General features: G+C 39.7%; 1 protein-coding gene across 1 annotated transcript in view; it reads right to left on the reverse strand.

The window, feature by feature from the left end:
- The window catches only part of LRP1B (LDL receptor related protein 1B), a 1659362-nt gene that overhangs the window by 135849 nt on the left and 1501874 nt on the right, over positions 1-21639 (reverse strand). Inside the window, exons 69-74 of the mRNA XM_069732880.1 lie at positions 20237-20366; positions 15126-15232; positions 13691-13823; positions 6384-6506; positions 3906-4028; positions 3508-3642 (exon numbers count right to left, since the gene is read on the reverse strand). Coding sequence (XP_069588981.1) covers positions 3508-3642; positions 3906-4028; positions 6384-6506; positions 13691-13823; positions 15126-15232; positions 20237-20366 — 751 coding nt within the window. The remainder of the gene's footprint in view (positions 1-3507; positions 3643-3905; positions 4029-6383; positions 6507-13690; positions 13824-15125; positions 15233-20236; positions 20367-21639) is intronic.

Genomic DNA, 21639 nt, shown 5'->3' on the forward strand with positions numbered 1-21639 from the left:
CTAATATTTAGAACTGTTTTCTAGAAGCTGGCCCAATGTAATACTATACTTAAAATAGCAAAATAAGTATTTTTAAAGAATTTCTATTTCACTAGACGCATTTTATAAATGTAAGTCCTGGTTGACAATCACAGGTGAGAACGGTATCAGAACGGCATAAATGTCTTTTCCCATTCTGCCTTTTCTATGTATTCAGGTCTTTTATTTCAGGTGTATACTGATCAGCACAAGTATAATGTCTGAGTGTGAACTGAAAAGCAATATATTTCAATGTAATTGAGATTGGCTGGGCATGGAATGAACGCCCTCTTTGCTTTCAGTCATTAATTGCCTTATTCCACGTCTCACTAACTTTGCGCCTTCTTAGCATGAATTCTAAATAGTTAGATTATATTACTTAAAAAAACTGAGATATTTCTGAAGGATGGAGACTGGTGTGACTTGCTAAAATCCAATCCTGGTTATCAAACTGTCGGTCACCTTAGCCTCCATTGTTCTTCAACAAACAGGCGTTATCTAGATTTATCACTATTTATGTTTAAGAAAGAAAGTAATCTTGCAATTTTCATATCACTATCTATATTATATTGATACATAAATCTTTCAGGTTTCATACTAGATACTAAGCCTAATACTAGATTCACACTTTCTGTTATGTATAAATGACTTTTCAGCAGTCTCATTATCATTACATAAGGTACAATAGCAAGTAATACTCTATATACAGTAGATAAAACAGGATCTACCAATCACAATAGGTGAGGTCACAGCTCACCTCCTTCTCTTAATGTACAATGACTGATATCACCTCTATATACAGTAGATAACACAGTATCCACCATTCTCAAAAGGTGATGTCACAGCTCACCTCCTCCTCCTGTATAATGACTGATAACACCTCTATATACAGTATATAACACAGGATCCACCATTCACAATAGGAGATATCACAGCTCACCTCCTCCTGTATAATGACTGATAACGCCTCTATATACAGTAGATAACACAAGATCCACCATTCACAATAGGTGATATCACAGCTCACCGCCTCCTCCTGTACAATGACTGATAACACATCTATACACAGTAGATAACACAGGATCCACCATTCACAATAGGAGATATCACAGCTCACCTCCTCCTCCTGAACAATGACTGATAACACCTCTATATATAGTATATAACAGAGGTGTCAAACTGCATTCCTCGAGGGCTGCAAACAGGTCATGTTTTCAGGATTTCCTTAGTATTGCACAGGTGATGGAATCATTCTGTGCAGGTGATTAAATTATCACCTGTGCAACACAAGGAAATCCTGAAAACATGACCTGTTTGCATCCCTTGAGGAATGCAGTTTGACACCTCTGGTATATAACACATAATCCACTATTCACAATAGTTAATGTCACAGCTCACCTACTCCTCCTGTACAATGACTGATAACACCTCTATATACAGTAGATAACACAGGATTCACCATTCACAATAGGTGATGTCACAGCTCACCTACTCCTCCTGTACAATGACTGATAACACCTCTATTTACAGTAGTTAACACAGGATCCACCATTCACAATAGATGATGTCACAGCTCACCTCCTCCCCTTCCTGTACAATGACTGATAACACCTCTATATACAGTAGATAACAAAGGAGCCACCATTCACCATTGGTGATGTCACAGCTCGCCTCCTCCTCCTGTACAATTACTGATAACACCTCTATATACAGTAGATAACACAGGATCCACCATTCACAATAGGTGATGTCACAGCTCACCTCCTCCTCCTGTACAATGACTGATAACACCTCTATATATAGTAGATTACACAGAACCCACCATTCACAATAGGTGATGTCACAGCTCACCTACTCCTCCTGTACGATGACTGATAGCACCTCTATATACAGTAGATAACACAGGATCCACCATTCACAATAGGGGATATCACAGCTCACCTCCTCCCCCTCCTGTACAATGACTGATAACATCTCTATATACAATAGATAACACAGGATCCATCATTCACAATAGGTGATGTCACAGCTCACTTCCTCCTCTTGTACAATGACTGATAACACCTCTATATACAGTAGATAACACAGGATCCACCATTCACAATAGGAGATATCACAGCTCACCTCCTCCTCCTGTACAATGACTGATAACACCTCTATATACAATAGATAACACAGGATCCATCATTCACAATAGGTGATGTCACAGCTCACCTCCTCCTCCTGTACAATGACTGATAACACCTCTATATACAGTAGATAACACAGGATCCACCATTCACGATAGCTGATGTCACAGCTCACCACCTCCTCCTGTACAATGACTGATAAGTGATAACACCTCTATATACAGTAGATAACACAGGATCCACCATTCACCATAGGTGATGTCACAGCTCACCTCCTCCTCCTGTACAATGACTGATAACACCTCTATATACAATAGATAACACAGGATCCATCATTCACCATAGGTGATGTCACAGCTCACCACCTCCTCCTGTACAATGACTGATAAGTGATAACACCTCTATATACAGTAGATAACACAGGATCCACCATTCACAATAGGAGATATCACAGCTCACCTCCTCCTCCTGTACAATGACTGATAACACCTCTATATACAATAGATAACACAGGATCCATCATTCACAATAGGTGATGTCACAGCTCACCTCCTCCTCCTGTACAATGACTGATAACACCTCTATATACAGTAGATAACACAGGATCCACCATTCACGATAGCTGATGTCACAGCTCACCACCTCCTCCTGTACAATGACTGATAAGTGATAACACCTCTATATACAGTAGATAACACAGGATCCACCATTCACCATAGGTGATGTCACAGCTCACCTCCTCCTCCTGTACAATGACTGATAACACCTCTATATACAGTAGATAACACAGGATCCACCATTCACCATAGGTGATGTCACAGCTCACCTCCTCCTGTACAATGACTGATAACACCTCTATATACAGTAGATAACACAGGATCCACCATTCACAATAGGTGATGCCACAGCTCACCTCCTCCTCCTGTACAATGACTGATAACACCTCTATATACAGTAGATAACACAGGATCCACCATTCACCATAGGTGATGTCACAGCTCACCTCCTCCTGTACAATGACTGATAACAGCTCTATATACAGCTGATAACACAGGATCCACCATTCACAATAGGTGATGTCACAGCTCACTTCCTCCTCCTCCTGTACAATGACTGATAATATTGCACAGTAGGTCATTTTCTGATGATACATTCCTTTTAAAGATACATGGTGCTATTAAAAATACGTTAATTATTACTATTTTTTCACAAAATTAAGTATTTATCTCAAAAAGGAACAACTTGCCATTATTCTACTTTCTGCTCACAACAATTCCTATTTTTGTTAAAGAAAGAGAAGAGAACAAACTGGAGGCGTTTCCAATCCAACAGGGCTTTTCCAAAAGTAAAGTAAACGCACCTGTTTTGCATCCCCTCTCGTCGCTGCCGTCTCCGCAGTCATCGAACTGGTCACACTGCAGGTCAGACGCGATGCACTTTTTGTTGTTGCAGGTAAATTCATCTTTCTTGCACGGTTTCACTTTCTGTCTTGTTCCTACCAACATTTTACATAAACAAAATAAATCACCATTAGCGTCCGACCCTGATTAAAATGCAGCCGGCACCTAGAGCCACTGACCAAGAAGCAGAGAGGTTCCTCGTGCGTTTCCAATCTAATTGTTTCAGCGCCTAATTTATGGCGCACATAAACTTTCAATTAAGACTTCAATTAAGGTCAATTATGTTTTTTTTTACTGAAGGTTCCTCTCAAATTACATTAATTTAGTCCCTGAGCCACATCGAGTAAACTCCACGTACCACAGTGAGCCTCATCGGAGTTATCTCCGCACTCATCCAGTTCATTACAAAGCTGCTCCGTCCTCAGGCACACGCGGTTATTATGGCACCGAAACGGCCTTGTCGATGGGCATGGAAATTTGGCTTAAAAACAAAAATGTCACAAAAAAAACGATGTTATAAAAAGTTTTCAGCTTGAAAATATTGGACAACCTAATATCAAAGAATTATGTTAAGTTATTCCTATTTAATAGGCAATACCTTGTTGATAGCTCGGAAGTCCCAAATAGGGTTGAGCGACTTTTACTTTTTTAGGGTCGAGTCGGGTTTCGCAAAACCCGACTACCTCAAAAGTCGAGTCGGGTGAAATCGGCCGATTATGGCGAAAAGAAACACGAAACCCAATGCAAAGTCAATGGGAAATTTTTTTATTTTTTTTTTATTTTATTTTTTTTTTATTTTTTTCTCTCTCTCTCTACCGCATGGCCGACCCCACACAGGGATCGGGTCGGGTTTCATGAAACCCGACTTTGCCAAAAGTCGGCCACTTTTGAAAATGAACGATCCGTTTCGCTCAACCCTAGTCCCAAACCGATACCAAACACCAGGCAATAAATGCCCCGTGGGTATGGAGCGGTGGCCACGCTGTCTATTGGACTGCCTTATTTGAGTCATGATGACCAAGGCCATTTTTTTCATTTTTGCCTCCTTGCATTTCATGACCTGTAACTTTCTTATATTTTGAGGCTTTGTACAATAGCTAGTTTACGTCTTGATTTTTTTTGCACTTTTTTTTTTAGTTAGCCTTTTGGGGTAAATATAGTAGCGATTTATTTACCGTACATGAATTTTATGAATTGTGTAGATTAAGGAAATGCTTAAAATTCTAAATTCCACCTATGTGTTTTTAAATCTTCATTTTTTTATGGTGTTCATTTCTATAATTAATAGAGGTCACCATTTTTTTTTTAACAAAATGAAAGGAAAATTCTGAAAATTATTGATTATTCTCTCTTCATTAGATAGCAGATTACTTGCTGATTCATGGGGGTCCAACAACTACTTGCTCCAGAGAATGGGGCTACAGAAACCTAGGAGGGGGACTCTGCAGAGCATGATCATGAATGGTATGGAGGGGAACATGCTCATTCTCTGGTCCAATCATTGTCAACAGGGCAGCCAGGAAAAAACGAGTTCTGCCCTAATTTTGCACCGCCTCCATTTGAGACAGGTGTCAGTTCTCAGGTTCTAGTTTAATTTTTGGGTGAGATGTGGGTCTCGTCAGTGAGAACCCCAGCGATCAGTAAATAACCTCCATGCCTTTCATTAAGGAATAACTTGAGGAAAATTCAATTAGAACCTTGGGCATCTTTTCTTTAATAATCTCTATTCCTCCCGGAAATGTTTAAAAATAGGCAACTGCCGGTTGGCCTTTACTTTGCCAATATGTTTAGTCCCTACAGAGTCTTACACCATCTGCGCTGCCTGAACCGCTATCTGCACACGTTCAGGATTTTTAAGCTTTTTTAGCGTTTTTTGGCTGTTTTCCGTCAAAAAAAAACGCTTACATAAGCACCCCATCATTTTTAAAGCGTATTTCTTGTGCACATGCTGCATTTTTTCCTGCCACGGAATCGCATTCCGGAAAAACGCAGCATGTTCATTGTTTGTGCAGAATCGCGGGGTTTCTGCACACATAGGAATGCATTGATCCGCTTACCTCCCGCATGGGGCTATGCCCACCATGCGGGAAGTAAGCGGATAATATGTGGTTGGTACCCAGGGTGGAGGAGATGAGACTCTCCTCCAGGCCCTTGGAACCATATACCTGTTAAACAAAAAAAATTTAAATAAAAAATCGTGATATTTTCACCTTCCGATGGCCCCCGCAGCCTTCCCACTCCTCACGATGCTCCCAGGAGCTCCCGTTCCCAGTAATGCCTCGTGACAATGACCTGTGATGATGTAGCGGTCTCACGAGACTGCTACATCATCTGGGGTCATTGCTGCGAGGCATTACTGGGAATGGGAGCTCCTGGGAGCATTGCGAGGATCGGGATGGCTGTGGGGGCCGTCGGAAGGTGAGAATATCACGATTTTTTATTATTTTTAATATTTTTATTATTATATCTTTTTACTATAGATGCTGCATAGGCAGCATCAATAGTAAAAAGTTGGTCACACTTGTCAAACACTATGTTTGTCAAGTGTGACCAACCTGTCAATCAGATTTGTAAGCGATTCTACAGATCGCTTGGATAACACTAGCATTCTGCAAGCTAATTACGCTTGCAAAACACTAGTGTTTAGCGGGAATATGCATGCCAATTCTGCATGTGTATTTCCTGCGGAAGGGAGTTGCAGAATTGCCGCGGAAATTTCCACGGCAATTCTGCAACGTGTGCACATAGCCTTAAGATACAATCACACAACTACAGTTCACAGTTTGCCAGAAATTATCGCAGGTTTCCTGCTTGCTTAGGAATGTAACTAACTTACCACACATTTCGGGCACCTCATCGGAGTTATCTCCGCAGTCATCTTCCCCGTCACACAGCCATATGCGCAGCTTACACAGGGTGTTATTGCACAGGAACTCATCTGCTCTGCATATGTTTTCCCCTGAAAAAGAGATGGCAGTGATGAATCCCAGCATACACATGGAATAATGAGACATGGTTGCACGGTCCAATGATCATGTCCTACTAGAGAAGAAATGTATAAATCATACATAGAAGGCTTATTGTTACAAATCATCATAATTAGCTTTATGATACATGGACATAATTAGGTTGTTTGTACCTGCGGTTGCTATTTTGGGACACTTGGCATGAATAGCCGTCCCATCTGTACAAGTAAAAGGCCAGGTTCAGACATAGGTATTAGGGAATAATTTCTGTGTTTGTACTATGGACACAAATCTTAGCCAGACCCAAACTGAACAATTCTCAGAAATCTATGAAGCTGACAACTGTCCTGAATCTGGGAAACATGGACTGTCTCTATTTTTCAAAAACAGTTCTAACAAATTTATGGTGACCTTAAGTTGACAACCGCAATGTTCGACAACCCACTTACAGGACAGTTACGTTACATTTCATTTGTATAATGTCAGTGATTTGCCCACATTAACTCAATTTCAGAGTTTCCAGACCAATGTCAGTACCTAGAACAAGAGCTCTTAAAGGGGTTGTTTAGGATTAGAAAAGAAGCCAGCCATAAAGATGACTAAATAATTCAGATTTGCTCGAATTCCGCCAGGGTATTTGCTTCTCATCGAATTGCTGGTAAGTGTCATTCCTTATGCTCTGACGTATTTCCAGACACCAGAGCATAACAAATAGAAGGAAATGAAGGGGATAAAATAATAATAAAACACAAACATGTTATACTCACCTCTGCCCTCACCCAATACCCATAAGGTCATGAATGAGTTAAGGAGATCCTGTAGAGAGAACACTTGTGGCAATCTAAGTCACTGAAATATAATCTCTGCAATACTACGGAAATCCAGAAAACAAGACCTGTTAGCGTTTCTCGAGGTTCGAGAGTTGAGCAATACAGATATGGAAGATCATTTATCAAAACTGAGAGACAGAAAACCTGTTTTTGTTGTCCTTAGCAACCATTTAGAATCCAGATTTTATTTTTTCAAACGGTTCTAGTAACATAATGTTGCCATGGGCAACAATGACTGTTTTTCTTTTAGACAACTGACTGGGGAGAGATTCCGACGCTAGCGTTTAGCGCATTGCACAATGGAGGCAGAGGATGCATTTCTCCGGCGCATCCGCTGCCCCATTGTAAGGTGCAGGGAGGTGGGGGCGGAGTTCCAGCCGCGCATGCGCGGTCGGAAAAAGCGGTCCGTCAGGAGCAAAAAACGTTACATGTAGCATTTTTTGCTCCCGATGGTCCGCAGAAGCACGACGCATCCGTCGCTCGACGTATGCGACGTGTGGCAATCCGTCGCAAATGCGTCGTCAATACAAGTCTATGGGGAAAAAACGCATCCTGCAAGCATTTTTGCAGAATGCGTTTTTTCTGCAAAACGACGCATTGTGACGGATTGCAGAAAACGCTAGTGTGAAAGTAGCCTAAGACTGTGTGCACACTAACTTTTTTTGTGGTGGTCAAAAACAATGAGTTTTCTACTGGAACCCACTTCAGGAAATGTTCATTCTTTTGGGGGAGTTTTTTTTTTAACCTTTTTGTAGTTGTTTTATTTGTTGCAGCATTTTTTGCACACTTTTCATGGGACTGTTTGTAGCTGTTTAAAAAAAGTGACAGGCACTTGCTTTTTTTCCCACAGGACATTTACCAAAGCCTGAAGCAGAATAAAACACTCAAAAGATTAAACATATGAACAGCAAAGTGGTATAACAATAGAAATCAATAGAGCAAGTTTTTCAAATATTTTTGAAGAGAGACAATCATTCCATAGCAAAGAGGGCTGAAAAAAATGCAACTTGACATCCCAGTTTTGGTTTGTCTTTGGCCATCATAAATGATTGTATAGCATTTACAAATACCGGTTGGCCAAAAAGTCCTGAGCTGACCATCTTAACCAGTTTTTATGTTAGGCAAGTGTATTAGACATTTAATAGAAGAAGTGGATTACGCACAATATCATTCCACATATTCCCTTTCAGTGCTACTTACAAGACTTTTGGGGGGAAGTGGAGTGTGTCTAGAAGACATAGTCTCCTTAGTTTATGGCATGTACTGTCTTGCATTTGCCCACATTTAGAGGTCTGCTCCAACTAACTGCACTCTTAGAGAACATGAAAAACAGTAATATTGTCCAGTGCTCAATCTCCAAATTCTCCAAGTAAAAAAAAGAGCTTTATTAATCCATTAAAAAAAGATAGAAAAAACAAACAAGTTTAAAAATAGGACATCCTGTTAAAAATCCTACGCGTTTCAAACCTAGAAATATGTAGGGTTCCTAGTCACTCTTGGAGAACACCTAATTTATAGATGACGTCTGGCAACAAGTTTCCACAAGAATACAAAACAACTCCTTTTTTGCAGAGGATGGGTAATGCGCTGATTACTCCGAGGAAGGTAATTAGCAGGATCAAAAAACTACTGAGCAAGCAATAAGTCTCAAGTAAATATATGGCCACCTCACGACTTGGGTGACACACTGCGAGGTCTCAATCTCATGCATTTATCCACTCTTTCCATTTACATTTATGTAAGTTTAAAAAAAAACTGCTGAGTGAGCAGCATTGACTCAAGTTAATAGAGAAAGCTGCACATGTGCATGAAATCGAGACCTCATTATGTATAGTCAGGCATGGAGACGTGGCCATGCATGTGCACTCCTCATCGTTAGCTTGGGAGTTGTCAGCAGTTTTTCAGAACTGTCTTACAAGTGAACGGAAAGAGCTTTACATGCTCGTGAGATTATGGCCTCCTCGTGAGCAGCTCTCTCAGAGTTTTTGCTTACTCAACAGTTTTTTTTTTTTTAACTAGTAGGGATGGGTGCACCGGTGGAAATTCGGGTTCTGGTACCTGACCCAAACTTTTTAAAAAGTTCAGAAAAATACCCAAACTTCCACCAGAACCTGAACCCCATTGAAAATAATGAATATCCGAACTGCTCTTTCTCAACAACTCTCAAGTGAGTGGGAAGATCTGCGTATGCTTAGCCACCTCCGCTCTCCAGTGGTCTCATGTGCATGTGCACTCTTTTTATTTACATTTATGGGAGTTTTTGACAAACTTCTGAGTGGGTGGCAAAAACTGATAACTTAAAAGAGAAGAGGCTCCAATTTCCTTCATGGACAGCTCTTTCTACTCACTTGTATGGCAATTTCAAATATCTGCTCAGCAAATGGCAACAACTTTCGAATGAAGAGAGAGATCAGCACATGTGCGGACACCTCTCCGTTCACAACCTTGCAAGATGAGGCCTCAATCTCAAGATAGATTTGGGTCCCATTGATGTGTATGCCAGAAGCCGGAAATGTCCCTGATGTAACAACACCTTTAAAAAACAAACTTCTGTGAGCTTTGTAAAGTACTTTTAATGGAAAAAGCCAGTTACATTTGAACAATGGCCATCCTAAAATATAATCACAGTCATTACTGCTAAAACAACTATATTTTGGATGAAAACCTGAGACTAGTAAATGTCAGGGCGATCACAGCTGTTCGGATGCATTATGGAATTTATACAGCTGCCCCGACGGCAATCTTTCCAATGAATGGCAGTTGTGTCGTTCCGCATAACGAAAAACTGTAGGATGATTTTTATTCTTGTGTAATTTCCAGCGAATGGATTTAGAAATATTACTTATTCAGCGTTCCTTATGTGTTTTTGTTTGTTGAAGTGAAATCTCTCGAGGTTCTTTTTTTACTCTTATTTTTGCCCATTTGGCATTTAATGTTAATAATCTAAATAATAATAATCTTTATTTTTATATAGCGCTAACATATTCCGCAGCGCTTTACAGTTTTGCACACATTATCAATGTCCTCTTTTTGCTTTGTGAAACCATTGGCTGCACCACTCGGAGTCTTAAGTTTTTCTTTCACAAGGACTCGGGAGCAATTGAGAATATTTTCAGCGCGGTCAGTGGCGGTCAACAAGCATTATTTTATTGCAGCTGGAAAAGACATGGAAAGGTGAAGCATTTTTTTTCTTGTTTCTTCTTTTTTTTTACTTTTTCTATAATATCCTGTTTTGTTTTCTTTGCTATAGTGTATGAAATGGAAATGGGAAATCGCAAAAGGACAAAGTGGATGAAACAGCAGGGACTACTATTATGCAGAACAACACTGCACAGCATAAACTCAACTGCGCACATTAACGGAAAAAAAACGCCAGTCTAAGTTATGGAAATCAGTGGAGTGATATGCGTCAAGGTAATGAAACGATAAATATTTCTATTCACATTTTATAACTGTATATACCAGCTATTAGGTGTTGAAAGGGAAATAGTCACCACGGAAATCGCTATTTGCCTGCAGATAAAGGGTTAATTTGCAGGTAGCATGACAATGTTTTATGTCTGTCTTACTGAAAGTGCAACTACCGGAAAAATATTAACTTATCTCCTCCCAGGAGCTGCCAGCTTTCAGTCATGGGGCGTGCACAGACAGATTTAAGTCACCACTTACAGCGCCGATCACTATACTGTGCGTGGTGGCTGTAAGCATGCCATGGAATTTTGATTGACAGCTCAATCTGCATAGTGCCAGGACGTGCTTACAGCCACTGATTACAGTATAGTGAACGGCGCTGTGAGCGGTGACTGTAGCCGATCTGTGCGCGCCCCATGACTGAAAGCCGGCAGCTCCTGGGAGGAGATAAGTTAATTTTCTCCCATTAGCTTCACTTTCAGTTAGGTGGCCATGAAGCACTGTAATGCTTACTTGGCAGATTAACCCTATCTCCACAGATAAATAGAAATTTCGAGTTGACAGGTTCCATGTAATACAAAATTTGCGTTATTTTCTATATGTTTTAATTTCTCGAAAGAACTGCAATTTATTTTTTAATTGTACTTTACATTTTGTTTTACTTCTTGCAGGGTGCTTGAACCTGCAATCAATCTTTATTACACTATATTGAAAATTAAATGCCTCCTATGAAGCCCAGCCTGTGACTGGTCTTCATAGGAGAAAAACAATGGCAGCAAAGGGGCCCTTCGGCAGGTCCCTTCCACCTTGACCGATGTGGCACATATTAGAATTAAGTGACCACATGACTTGAATGGATGCACCACTGGAATTGCAGCAGTAACTCTTGAGTCCTGACTGTATAACACACCCTGCACCTATCCTGTCTGGAGTTAGTCCGCTCCATATGCTCACACCCGTTCCATGAAATAATTGTACATTATGGAACATGATGGGAAGTAACCAAAATTTTTACTAAAGTCTCGGCTAACCGTTCTTTTCCTGGAGACTAGGGTTGGGCGACTTTTACTTTTTTAGGGTCGAGTCGGGTTTCGCGAAGCCCGACTATCTCAAAAGTCGAGTCGAGTGAAATCGGCCGATTATGGCGAAAAGTCGGGGATCGACCGAAACACGAAACCCAATGCAAAGTCAATGGGAAATCTATCTTTTTTTTTTCTCTCTCTCTCTCTCTCCTCCGTCCCTGAACAGAAAAGCTGGTGTTACACATTGCAAACCGCTACAGCGCACAAGCGACAACATGGCGATAGGCGTCCACGACCCTAAGACCTATGTCATCACTCTGCCCACGCTCCTTCATTGGCTGAAAAAATGGAACCAAACACATCATACGAAACGCGACTTTGGCGCGAAGATCGCCGACCGCATGGCCGATCCCACACTAGGATCGGGTCGGGTTTCATGAAACCCGACTTTGCCAAAAGTCGGCGACTTTTGAATTTGTCCAATCCGTTTTGCTCAAGCCTACTGGAGACTATTGTTTGTCAATTTTAAAATGTAATATGTGACAAAAAACTGCAAACTTTAGGGCAGGTTTATGACATCATTAGTTATTGTTTTTTTTTGGAATGGTTAGTGCCACATTCTGACATGAAGGAAATTGGTAATCAGAAACTGACATATTATTTATTTTTTAGTTTAAACACATCTCTTAAGGCATTGTGATGTATTGTTTTCCCATGAAACTTTCTTTATACAAAATAAATACTGAACTCTAGCAGTTTTTACTCTGATTGCCATAATAGGGTCAAACAATAATAGGTAAGCTTATATATACTGTAGATAAACCAGGATCCACCACTCGCACTTCTACTCCTCCCTCTCCCTGCTCAATGACCTCTGTACAGGCCACAGAGCATGTCCACAACTCTCTCTATCATAGAAGTTAACACACAACTGTAGTCCTATTCCCCTATGGCTCATGTGGTTGCTGCAGAGCGCATTTTTGATTGCTGTCAATTGCAGCTCAGACAAGATGGCCATCCCATAATCTTGTGCAGGAAGTAGACTATAATAAAATCTCCCTTTAAAAAATAAAAGGAGTAACATACAAATATCCTTCTTTATCAGGTTTTAATTAGTAGAAAAAATATAGGGGATACTTTCCTTTTAAACTGAATAGTAAACAACATTAATCGACTTTGACATTGTACATTTTGGTGAAGGTGATGAAGGGTCCAGTGATTGTTTAACCATCTAGATGAGATTTCTATGTCTTTGCTAATTACAATTCAACTGCAAATGTGATGGAACCATCCAAAGCTAAGACCCTCTTTCACTGAAGTTTCGAATCATTGGAGATCCAATAAATGGGACTTCCACTTCTCCCAGTAACATGTTGCTGAAGGACTTGGTCACAATGGAGCGCTGCATACCATCACAAGGTTCATTTTCTATGGAACCGCAAAAAAAAGTGAGCAACGTATCTCCACCCATCCATAAGTTATCAACTATCTCTGTTAGAAATTACCCTTTAAGTTCTTTCCATTTCTTCATATCTTCGAGAAAAGATAGAACTATGGCATCACGCTTTATAAATACACTTTGTAATGTATTGTATAAATTTCTAGATGTAACAATGTATTTAAGAACTGTAGAATGACTTATCCCGATGAGCCTTATCGTGCAGCTCTCATCAAAAAACCATAAAGACATAAATCCACTAAATAATGTCAAGGGAAAGCAGTGCTTTACAAAGGAAAAGTCCTGTCGTTTTAAGCAGATGAAGATGGGTCGCGATGGTCCATGCTTGTTCCCACAGCATTGCATTTATCAGCCTGATAGTGCACATGGGTGTTACTAGTTTATTAGAGCAGACAGAGCAAATGAGATACACAAGAGCGGATTTAATTTCAGGAAGGGGAATAAGATGTTCTAACCTCTCTCACAGCTATCTTCATCGCTGCCATCTACACAGTCATGGATGCCGTCGCAGAGCCACCGTACTGGGATACAATAAGCCTTATTTCGGCATCGGAACTGGTTTTCTTTACAGTCAGTCACACAATCAACCTAAGGAAAAATAAGAAAAAAGTTGAGTATGACCTGTGACAATAGCATAAGGATTGCAAAGAAGAACAGCCAACGTAGAGAGAGTTCAATCACCTACGTAAATCCTATTCACCATCACGACCATTCAGCTCCTCATTTAGGGCTTTACACTCTGCCATGATGGGAACTTACTTAGGGCATGTGCAGAATTAGCTGTAGATTTGCAGTCTGGAATTCAGCCTTCCAAATTAACAGTAGTTTACAGTAAAAAAAAGGGTAAAGCGGTTTTCACAAGCCCATCCACATGGAATGGAAAACAATTGACAAGAAAATCCGAGCATTCTACGGATAAGAGTGAACTATTGAGATGAATCGGCAGCAATATCCATACCATCGACTTGTAAATGTTTTACCACTGTTCTCAAAAATACTGCTTGACTTATGGATGTATATTAAAGAATCTTTATGTTTTCAGCATAATACAATGACACGGCTGCCATCCTAGTAGACCAAATAGCGCAAACATATTGCACCATCTTATCATAAAGAAGATGTCTCCCATGCTGTAGGGATATCTTTAGAGTTTCAGAATTTCTTGTGGTAACATTAAGGCCAGCGAGTGTTCCTTTTGTTTCTACCTTGGTTGCTGGGAGTTGCCAAAACATTGTTGCTGGCGTCATTGGATGGCTATGCCGTGGCTCTATATTATTCTTACGTCTTTTGGTGTTTCTTAATCAAAGAGCTATGGAATTAGTTCCTGGCTCTTTTCTTAGAGCCAGAGCCACTGGTAGGGCTGTTATCTATTTAAACCACTGAACCTCTGACTCTCACTGCCAGTTTGAGTTTCTCTTCTCTGATTCTGTCTTGTGCTATCTCCTCCCGTTTGCTTGCTGACTTTCTGTTGTCTGACCACATCCTCTTTCGTGACCATTCTTCATCTTCTAATTTTGTGCCTTGACTGCCTTCATGGTTCTGACCTGGTTACATTGAGTTCTTTTGCTGCTGGTTCGCTCCACCTGCCAGCAGAACTGTTGTTGAATAAATCCAGTGAACCTTGTTGTAGCTTCATATCCCTGTACAAGGATAAAGGGCAAAGAACAGGGTTCTTTTGGAATATGCCAGACTAGCATCAAGTCTGTCCAAAGTACCCTTTTTGAGCCTTCGGCCTTGGACAGACATTATACTTATCAATTTGACAAAAGGTAGTACATATATATATATAGTACATATATGTAGTATACATTCTTGTAATTTACACGTTGAGAACTTGAATGTAAGACTCATTGACACCAATGTTACCAACGCAAGGGTAAATCTTCTTACCTCATCTGAGCCATCGGCACAGTCATATTCACCATTACACCTTAGGTAGGCCGAGATGCAGCCACCACTGTCACAGACGTACTCGGTGGAAGAACAGGTTGGGGAGGCTGTAAGAGAGAAAATAGATGTACTATTTGACGATTTTGGGCAGAGTTTGCAAAAACATCGAAATGATAAAATTATTCTAGCACGAGGGTAGTGCCTATGTACTATGGCTGGTGGAAGTCTAAAGATTCATCACCTTCAACATTGTTTTCAGTGTTATTTCAAATACAAACATTCATGGCATATCCCTGAACTTCTGATGTAGATTTCACACTTTTCTTTCGGTCTGGGAAAAGTATGAGACATCAAATGTGACATTGCATCTGCCTCCACTGAAAAGCCGATGTGGCTGAGGAGATACTTGGTAAAACCTGTTCATACACCGGTCAAGAAACGTGGTTTTCTTGGATCATGTAGCTAACGTAGAGCTATAGAGTGTGGAAAATGCAAAGACACAAGATTTTGTAAAAAGTCGCCACAAAAGTGTGCAACGGGTATTGGGGGCATTTAGGAAGCATGTTAAGAGCTACAATACATTTTTTAAAGTTGAATTTCGGGCTGGAAATCCCTTCTAAGTCTAGCAAAACATAAAACATGAAAAGACAAGAAAAAACAATGCAGAATGTTTTCATAAGCTTTTATAAACTGCACGGTTCCTTATATGTTAAGAGAGAGGAAAACAAATGTAGTAGTGAAAAACTATCCTATAATGAGCTCTTTCGCAAAACGGATTTTAAAACAAGGGAAGTAAACTTCATTCAACTGCAAAAAACATTACCGCTAATGGTATTTTATTTACATATAAAACAGACACGCCGTCACTTAGCACTGAACTCAGCCTTGTACAATGAAACTTCTAAATGTAATTTGTTTGGAAAGTTGAAAAGTATTTTTCTTGATTTGTTCTTATAGGGATATGACTGAGAGCACATCATTGAAACCCTCAGGTACAATTATCAATACTGTCAAAGGCCTTCTTCACACATCCATTTTTATGTCCGTATTTGGTCCTTTTTTAAGGACCGCAAATATGGACATACGCACACTCATTGTATTCAATGGTGGTGCTCACGAGTCAGGTTTTTCACACGGACCGTGCACCTGTGTGAAAAACCTGTAGACATGTTAGTTTTTTGTGTGCAGCACGGACAAAATGTGTCCCACACACGTGCACACTGATGACCCACGGATGACACACGGAAGAAGACGTACAGTTTGCGGTGTTCCCAGGTGCCGGCGGCTGAAGGCAGCTCTCATCATTGTCACAAGGTCTCCCTGTGATCAGCGCGACCAGGCGACAATGATTGAATGATTGGAGTTGTATTCAACAGCTGTGTAGCTCCGTTGTAAAATGAAGAATTAAATTTTAAAAATGGCCCCATTACTATCCCTATAGAAAGTTTGGAAATACACACACTACAATAATAAAATCCTTTATTTGATATAAAACAAAAACACCCTGATTTAAACATTTATTTAAAAATAAAAAAACAAAGTTATACTCACCTTATGCCTATTTCAATGAAACCTGCAGTAAGAAGTAGAATTGCAGCACAACTTAGAAAAGTTAATAATAGGAGCCACTAGTGGTCAATCCACAGAAGGAAGACAGAATTCTGACATCCTGTCTTCAGCCTCTTTCCAAAAGGCAACTTGCATATTCAAATTCCCAGGGAAGCATTGCATGGCCTATAAGTAAACCTGTACCAACTTGACAGTCTCCACAAGAAGAAAACATAACCCATCAGACTCCTCTCACAGGCCTCTCACGTAGCTAAACCAGTTCTCCTGCTTTGCCCTGATGAGGGGCAAACACCTCAAAACACATATTTACAAATGGAGATTCTGGTACAGCTTCTTATGTTCATGTGGTGAAAGCTTGTTAAAGAGTTGATCTTGACTTTTAGGATTGATGCTTTCAGTAGGTAGCACTCAAATTTCTGTCTTCTTCCTCTCCGAAGAGGCTCCTTGCAAATTTCAATTCCCAGTAGAGCATTGCAGGGCTTATAAGTCTTCCTATGCCAACTTGGCACATTCCACAGCGAGAAACTTTAATCCTTAGTTTTCAAATCAATGGCGGACACAGACAGAAGAGGGCTCCTGTGCAAGGACATGATATGGGCCCTTTGAGGTCCAATAACTCATCATAATGCACAACTCCACCTGCTTTGGAGTTGGAAATGGACTCCTTTACCTCTTGGAACCCTGGGCAGCTACACAGGTTGCAGAAATAATTTGTCTGCCCCTGCTCCAAATATCATAGTGATTCATACTGTTTTATACATTTAATGTATCTTTGGACTGTCTTGTATAAGATCTTTCACAAAAAAAAGTACAATTTTTCATTAGTGTCCTGAATCTGATTTTCATGCATTTTTTGCCTTAGTGTTACATTTTCAACCTTCTCCTGGCCATTAAACTGTAAGAAACTGACACACTTGAATGAAGCATGGATGGCATGTATTACCCTTTTTGTTTTTGACTGATCCATTTACATGACAATCAGTCCGCAATAAAAAAAACCGGACATGTTAACAAGCCCATAGATAATAATAGATACGTGTTCTATCTGTGAAAAATATGGTTTGAACATGCACATGAAGAATGAGACATATGTTTACACCACCTATTAGTTGAGCCAAAATTGTGCACATTTTGTGCCACATCTTGGCCCACTCTGCAATACTATGCTCCGTTTTAGTGAAGCCACAGAAAGAGAAAAATGCATAAGAAATTAGCAAGTTTGTAAATATGAGTAGAGAAGGGCTTTTCAACAACTCAATATATTCTTATTATGAGCGATGTCTGAACTTTGGGTTTTGCAACCATTGACATTCCACTGGAAAAAAATACAACGTGTTTGTAGAGACTTCTGCCTTCTTTTATAAAATGCTTGTCTGTGGTGAAGGTTACTATTAATGATGCTTAATTAGCCAAGCTGCGGCTGTGAGAACAGATGATAAAGGATGCGATAAAGACGAGAGTGCTTGACACAAGTGTTTAATACCTCCGAGACTTTCGATGGCCTCTCTAGAGCTGTGTTTGTAAACACTTTGATAGTTGCAATATTTGATGCCGATGTAAGTGAAAAGAACACTATTCAAAGAAATGAAGGGTAGAATGGCCGATTCATTAAGTAGTTCACGGCAGTAAACTGCTTGGAATGTCACAAAAATTTTACAACTTTTGGCATTTTTACACAAGTGCCGGCCAATTCTGACAACATTCTGAAAAGTGGACGGAGATTCATTAGGAGGGGGCAAAACTAAGCCAACAAATTCAGCACAACAGTGCCATAAATTATGGAAAAAATGTATTTCGATCACCAGTTGGAGTACACGTGAAGTACAGCATCTGAAAGATGAGCCAAAATTATTTAGAGAGACGTAGGCGTAGATGTGATATATTTTGATGCAGACAGATATTGCCCAATGTTTCGACCCATTTGTGGTCTTAATCAAGGATATCTGTGTGGGTTGTGGCCGAGTGTATGGGGTATGAATAAGGTCTGGCACATCAAGCTCCAAATTGACCACAAATTGGTAAAAACATTGAACAATATCCATCTTTTCATTAACACTGGATCAAAATAAATCACATAAGCAAAAAGTTAATCTATGTCTCTCTTTGTCAATGCTGAGCTTGTGGTTATAGTGTTAGAGGATCATTGTTCTTTCCTCAAGCATGACTACTACTACAAGCAGAGTTTTGCTGGCTTCACCTCATGTGGATCCAAAATCATTAAGGGGCCAACTACTCTTAATGAATTTAGGGTATCTTACTCCAGTGCTCTCTTCTACAAGATTGGTACAAAAAACACCAGTCCTGAAGAATGGATGTCAGTCTTTTAGAACTATGGGAGAGAACACATATGATAATTTATTACCGACCTATACTAACATTTTTCTCTAGCAGAAGACTAAAAGTGAGGGTTTAGCCAAGTGAGAAGGATCTATAGATTAGTTCCTGGTATCGAGACAGAGCAGTGGGAGAGGCTCCTGCTGCAACCAGTTGTCTTACAGCCAGACACTGGCTAAAGCTGAAGAAAAATCATTGTGGACTCTACTTTAATGAAATGTATTATACTGCCTAACATCTTCATCAGTTCCATTTTAAAAATGTATCTGCTATGGGTCAGTCAAACCAAGAATTGTTAGTTGTACTGTGACAAAAAAAGACAAAGATGAGTAGATATACATGTGAACCTGAATGATATATTTTAAACAGTTTAGCATACTAACTCATTGTTGCCAGCTTTCCCAGAACTTCCAGAAAAGTTGGCAAATCTCCTGGGTCTTATTGAAGACTTCTTCTTGCTCAGTGTCTCGGAAGGCGAGGATAGAGATGTTACAACATTGATGCCCTGATGTATTTTCCTTGATTTCTACTAGCAAGATATATTCTGTTCATATTACTATTCAAAAAGTTTCCTTTTATTTCTTCCTGAATATAACCTCCAATTGTGGGCAGGCTTTTCAATGCTATCCAAGAGTGTAGCTATATGGGATGCAGAAGTAGCTATCATGTAAGAGCCCAAGATGTCATAGTGGTCATTTTGCCACATAAGACGACATCAGTATCATAAATGGCACATGTAAGACACTGGTATTATAAATGGCACATGGTAAGACCCCAATATTATGAATGGCCCATGGTAAGACCTCGATATTATGAATTGCACATGGTAAGACACCGATATTATAAATGGCACATGGTAAGACACCGATATTATAAATGGCACTTGGTAAGACATCAATATGATAAATAGCATATGGTTGGCATCTTTTGCCCATTGTATTAGAGCAGTGTTCCTCAACTCCGGTCCTCAAGATCCACCAACAGGTCATGTTTTCAGTATTTCCTTAGTATTGCACAGGTGATAATTACATCACCTGGGCAATACTAAGGAAATGCTGAAAACATGACCTGTTGGTGGCTCTTGAGGACCGGAGTTGGGGAACACTGTATTAGAGCGTCAAAGCAATTATGTTACACCACTAATATTATTATATTATTTTGCATATCCACTATATTCTGAAAATAACAATGCAAAATTATTAGAATACCTGGCTCGCAATCTTTTTCATCATCCCCAGTTTTGCAGTCCTCGTGTCCATCACATTTCCATTTGGCGGGTATGCACTGTCCCGTGGCACACTGGAATTGGTCTTTGGAGCAGCCATTCTCACAGTTTCTCTGCTCATAAGGAAAATTAGTTCAGTAAATTAAAAAAAAATTAGGAAAAGGAGCAAAAAGTAGAGATTGAAGCTTTTCAGTGAAGCTACACTATGGAGCTCAACTTCGGAAAATACTAACACATTGCTTAATGTAGTTCTCCAATCTAATCCACATATATTGGGATAGCCCCGAAATTAAATCTTTGTGGTATAAAGTATCTATGTTAGTTAATAATTTATCAAAAACCAAAGTGACTATTACTCCACAGATGACCCTATTCACGCTTGATTTGGAAACATTTGATCCCGCTCTGAAATCAATATCATTCCGCATATTTATTGTGGTCAAGAATTCTAAGCTTTTCTTCTAGATAAAAATGTATATTCCCATGTATATTTTCAGAAATTATTAAGACAATTTCTTCTCATAGGTTTTATGAATACAAATATGTCATAGCAAATAATAAGTATGAAAAATGTAAAAATAAATAGGAACCTTTGTGTTTATATCCCTGAGGTAAAGTTTTATTGGAACAAATTGATTTTAGAATTGAATACTTGGAAACATTCTATGTTAGACATTGGCTTGGACAATCATGACCTATGTATATTTTTGATTCCGATACTGTGAACTTGTGTTACCTAGTTCCTGAAGCTATTATACTTATATAAAAGATGATAATCTTATGTTTAGATCTGATTGTATAAATCTGAGTTCTTTCATTTTCCTCTCTTTACCTTGTTTCTTCCCTTGATCAATATTTCCTTAATCCCCATTCCTAATTTGTCCTCCCCTCTCCTTACCCATGTATATATGGCTTTAAAAAAACCCAATAAAAATGATTGAGAACAAAGTAGTTCTCCAGAGATGTCAAATGCGTTTCAAAAAGCTGATTTGATATGTTGCATTTTTTTCATTCATTCATTCATTGTGCTGTAGTTTAAAAGTTTCTAAAGGGGTAAAGTTTGAGGAAATTATGCAAATAGTCACTTTAAAGGGGAAGAGAACAGCATTTCTAGTGCCGCTGCCATTGGGGGTAAAAATCTTAAAACTGGATATTAACCCTTTAAATGGTCTTGAAACATGACTTAGGCTAGGTTCACATTGCGTTAGTGCAATCCGTATAGCGGATACGCTAATGGATTGCGCTAACGCAATGTCCAAAAAGGGATTGCGTTTGGCAATCCCGCTAGCACAGATGCCCGATCTGCGCTAGCAAAGAACGGACCCTGAACGCTGCAAGCAGCGTTCGAGGTCCGTCCGAAACTAACGGCACATCGCTGACGCATGC

Source organism: Ranitomeya imitator, chromosome 7 (assembly GCF_032444005.1).
Source record: "Ranitomeya imitator isolate aRanImi1 chromosome 7, aRanImi1.pri, whole genome shotgun sequence".
In the NCBI taxonomy this organism is placed as follows: domain Eukaryota; kingdom Metazoa; phylum Chordata; class Amphibia; order Anura; family Dendrobatidae; genus Ranitomeya; species Ranitomeya imitator.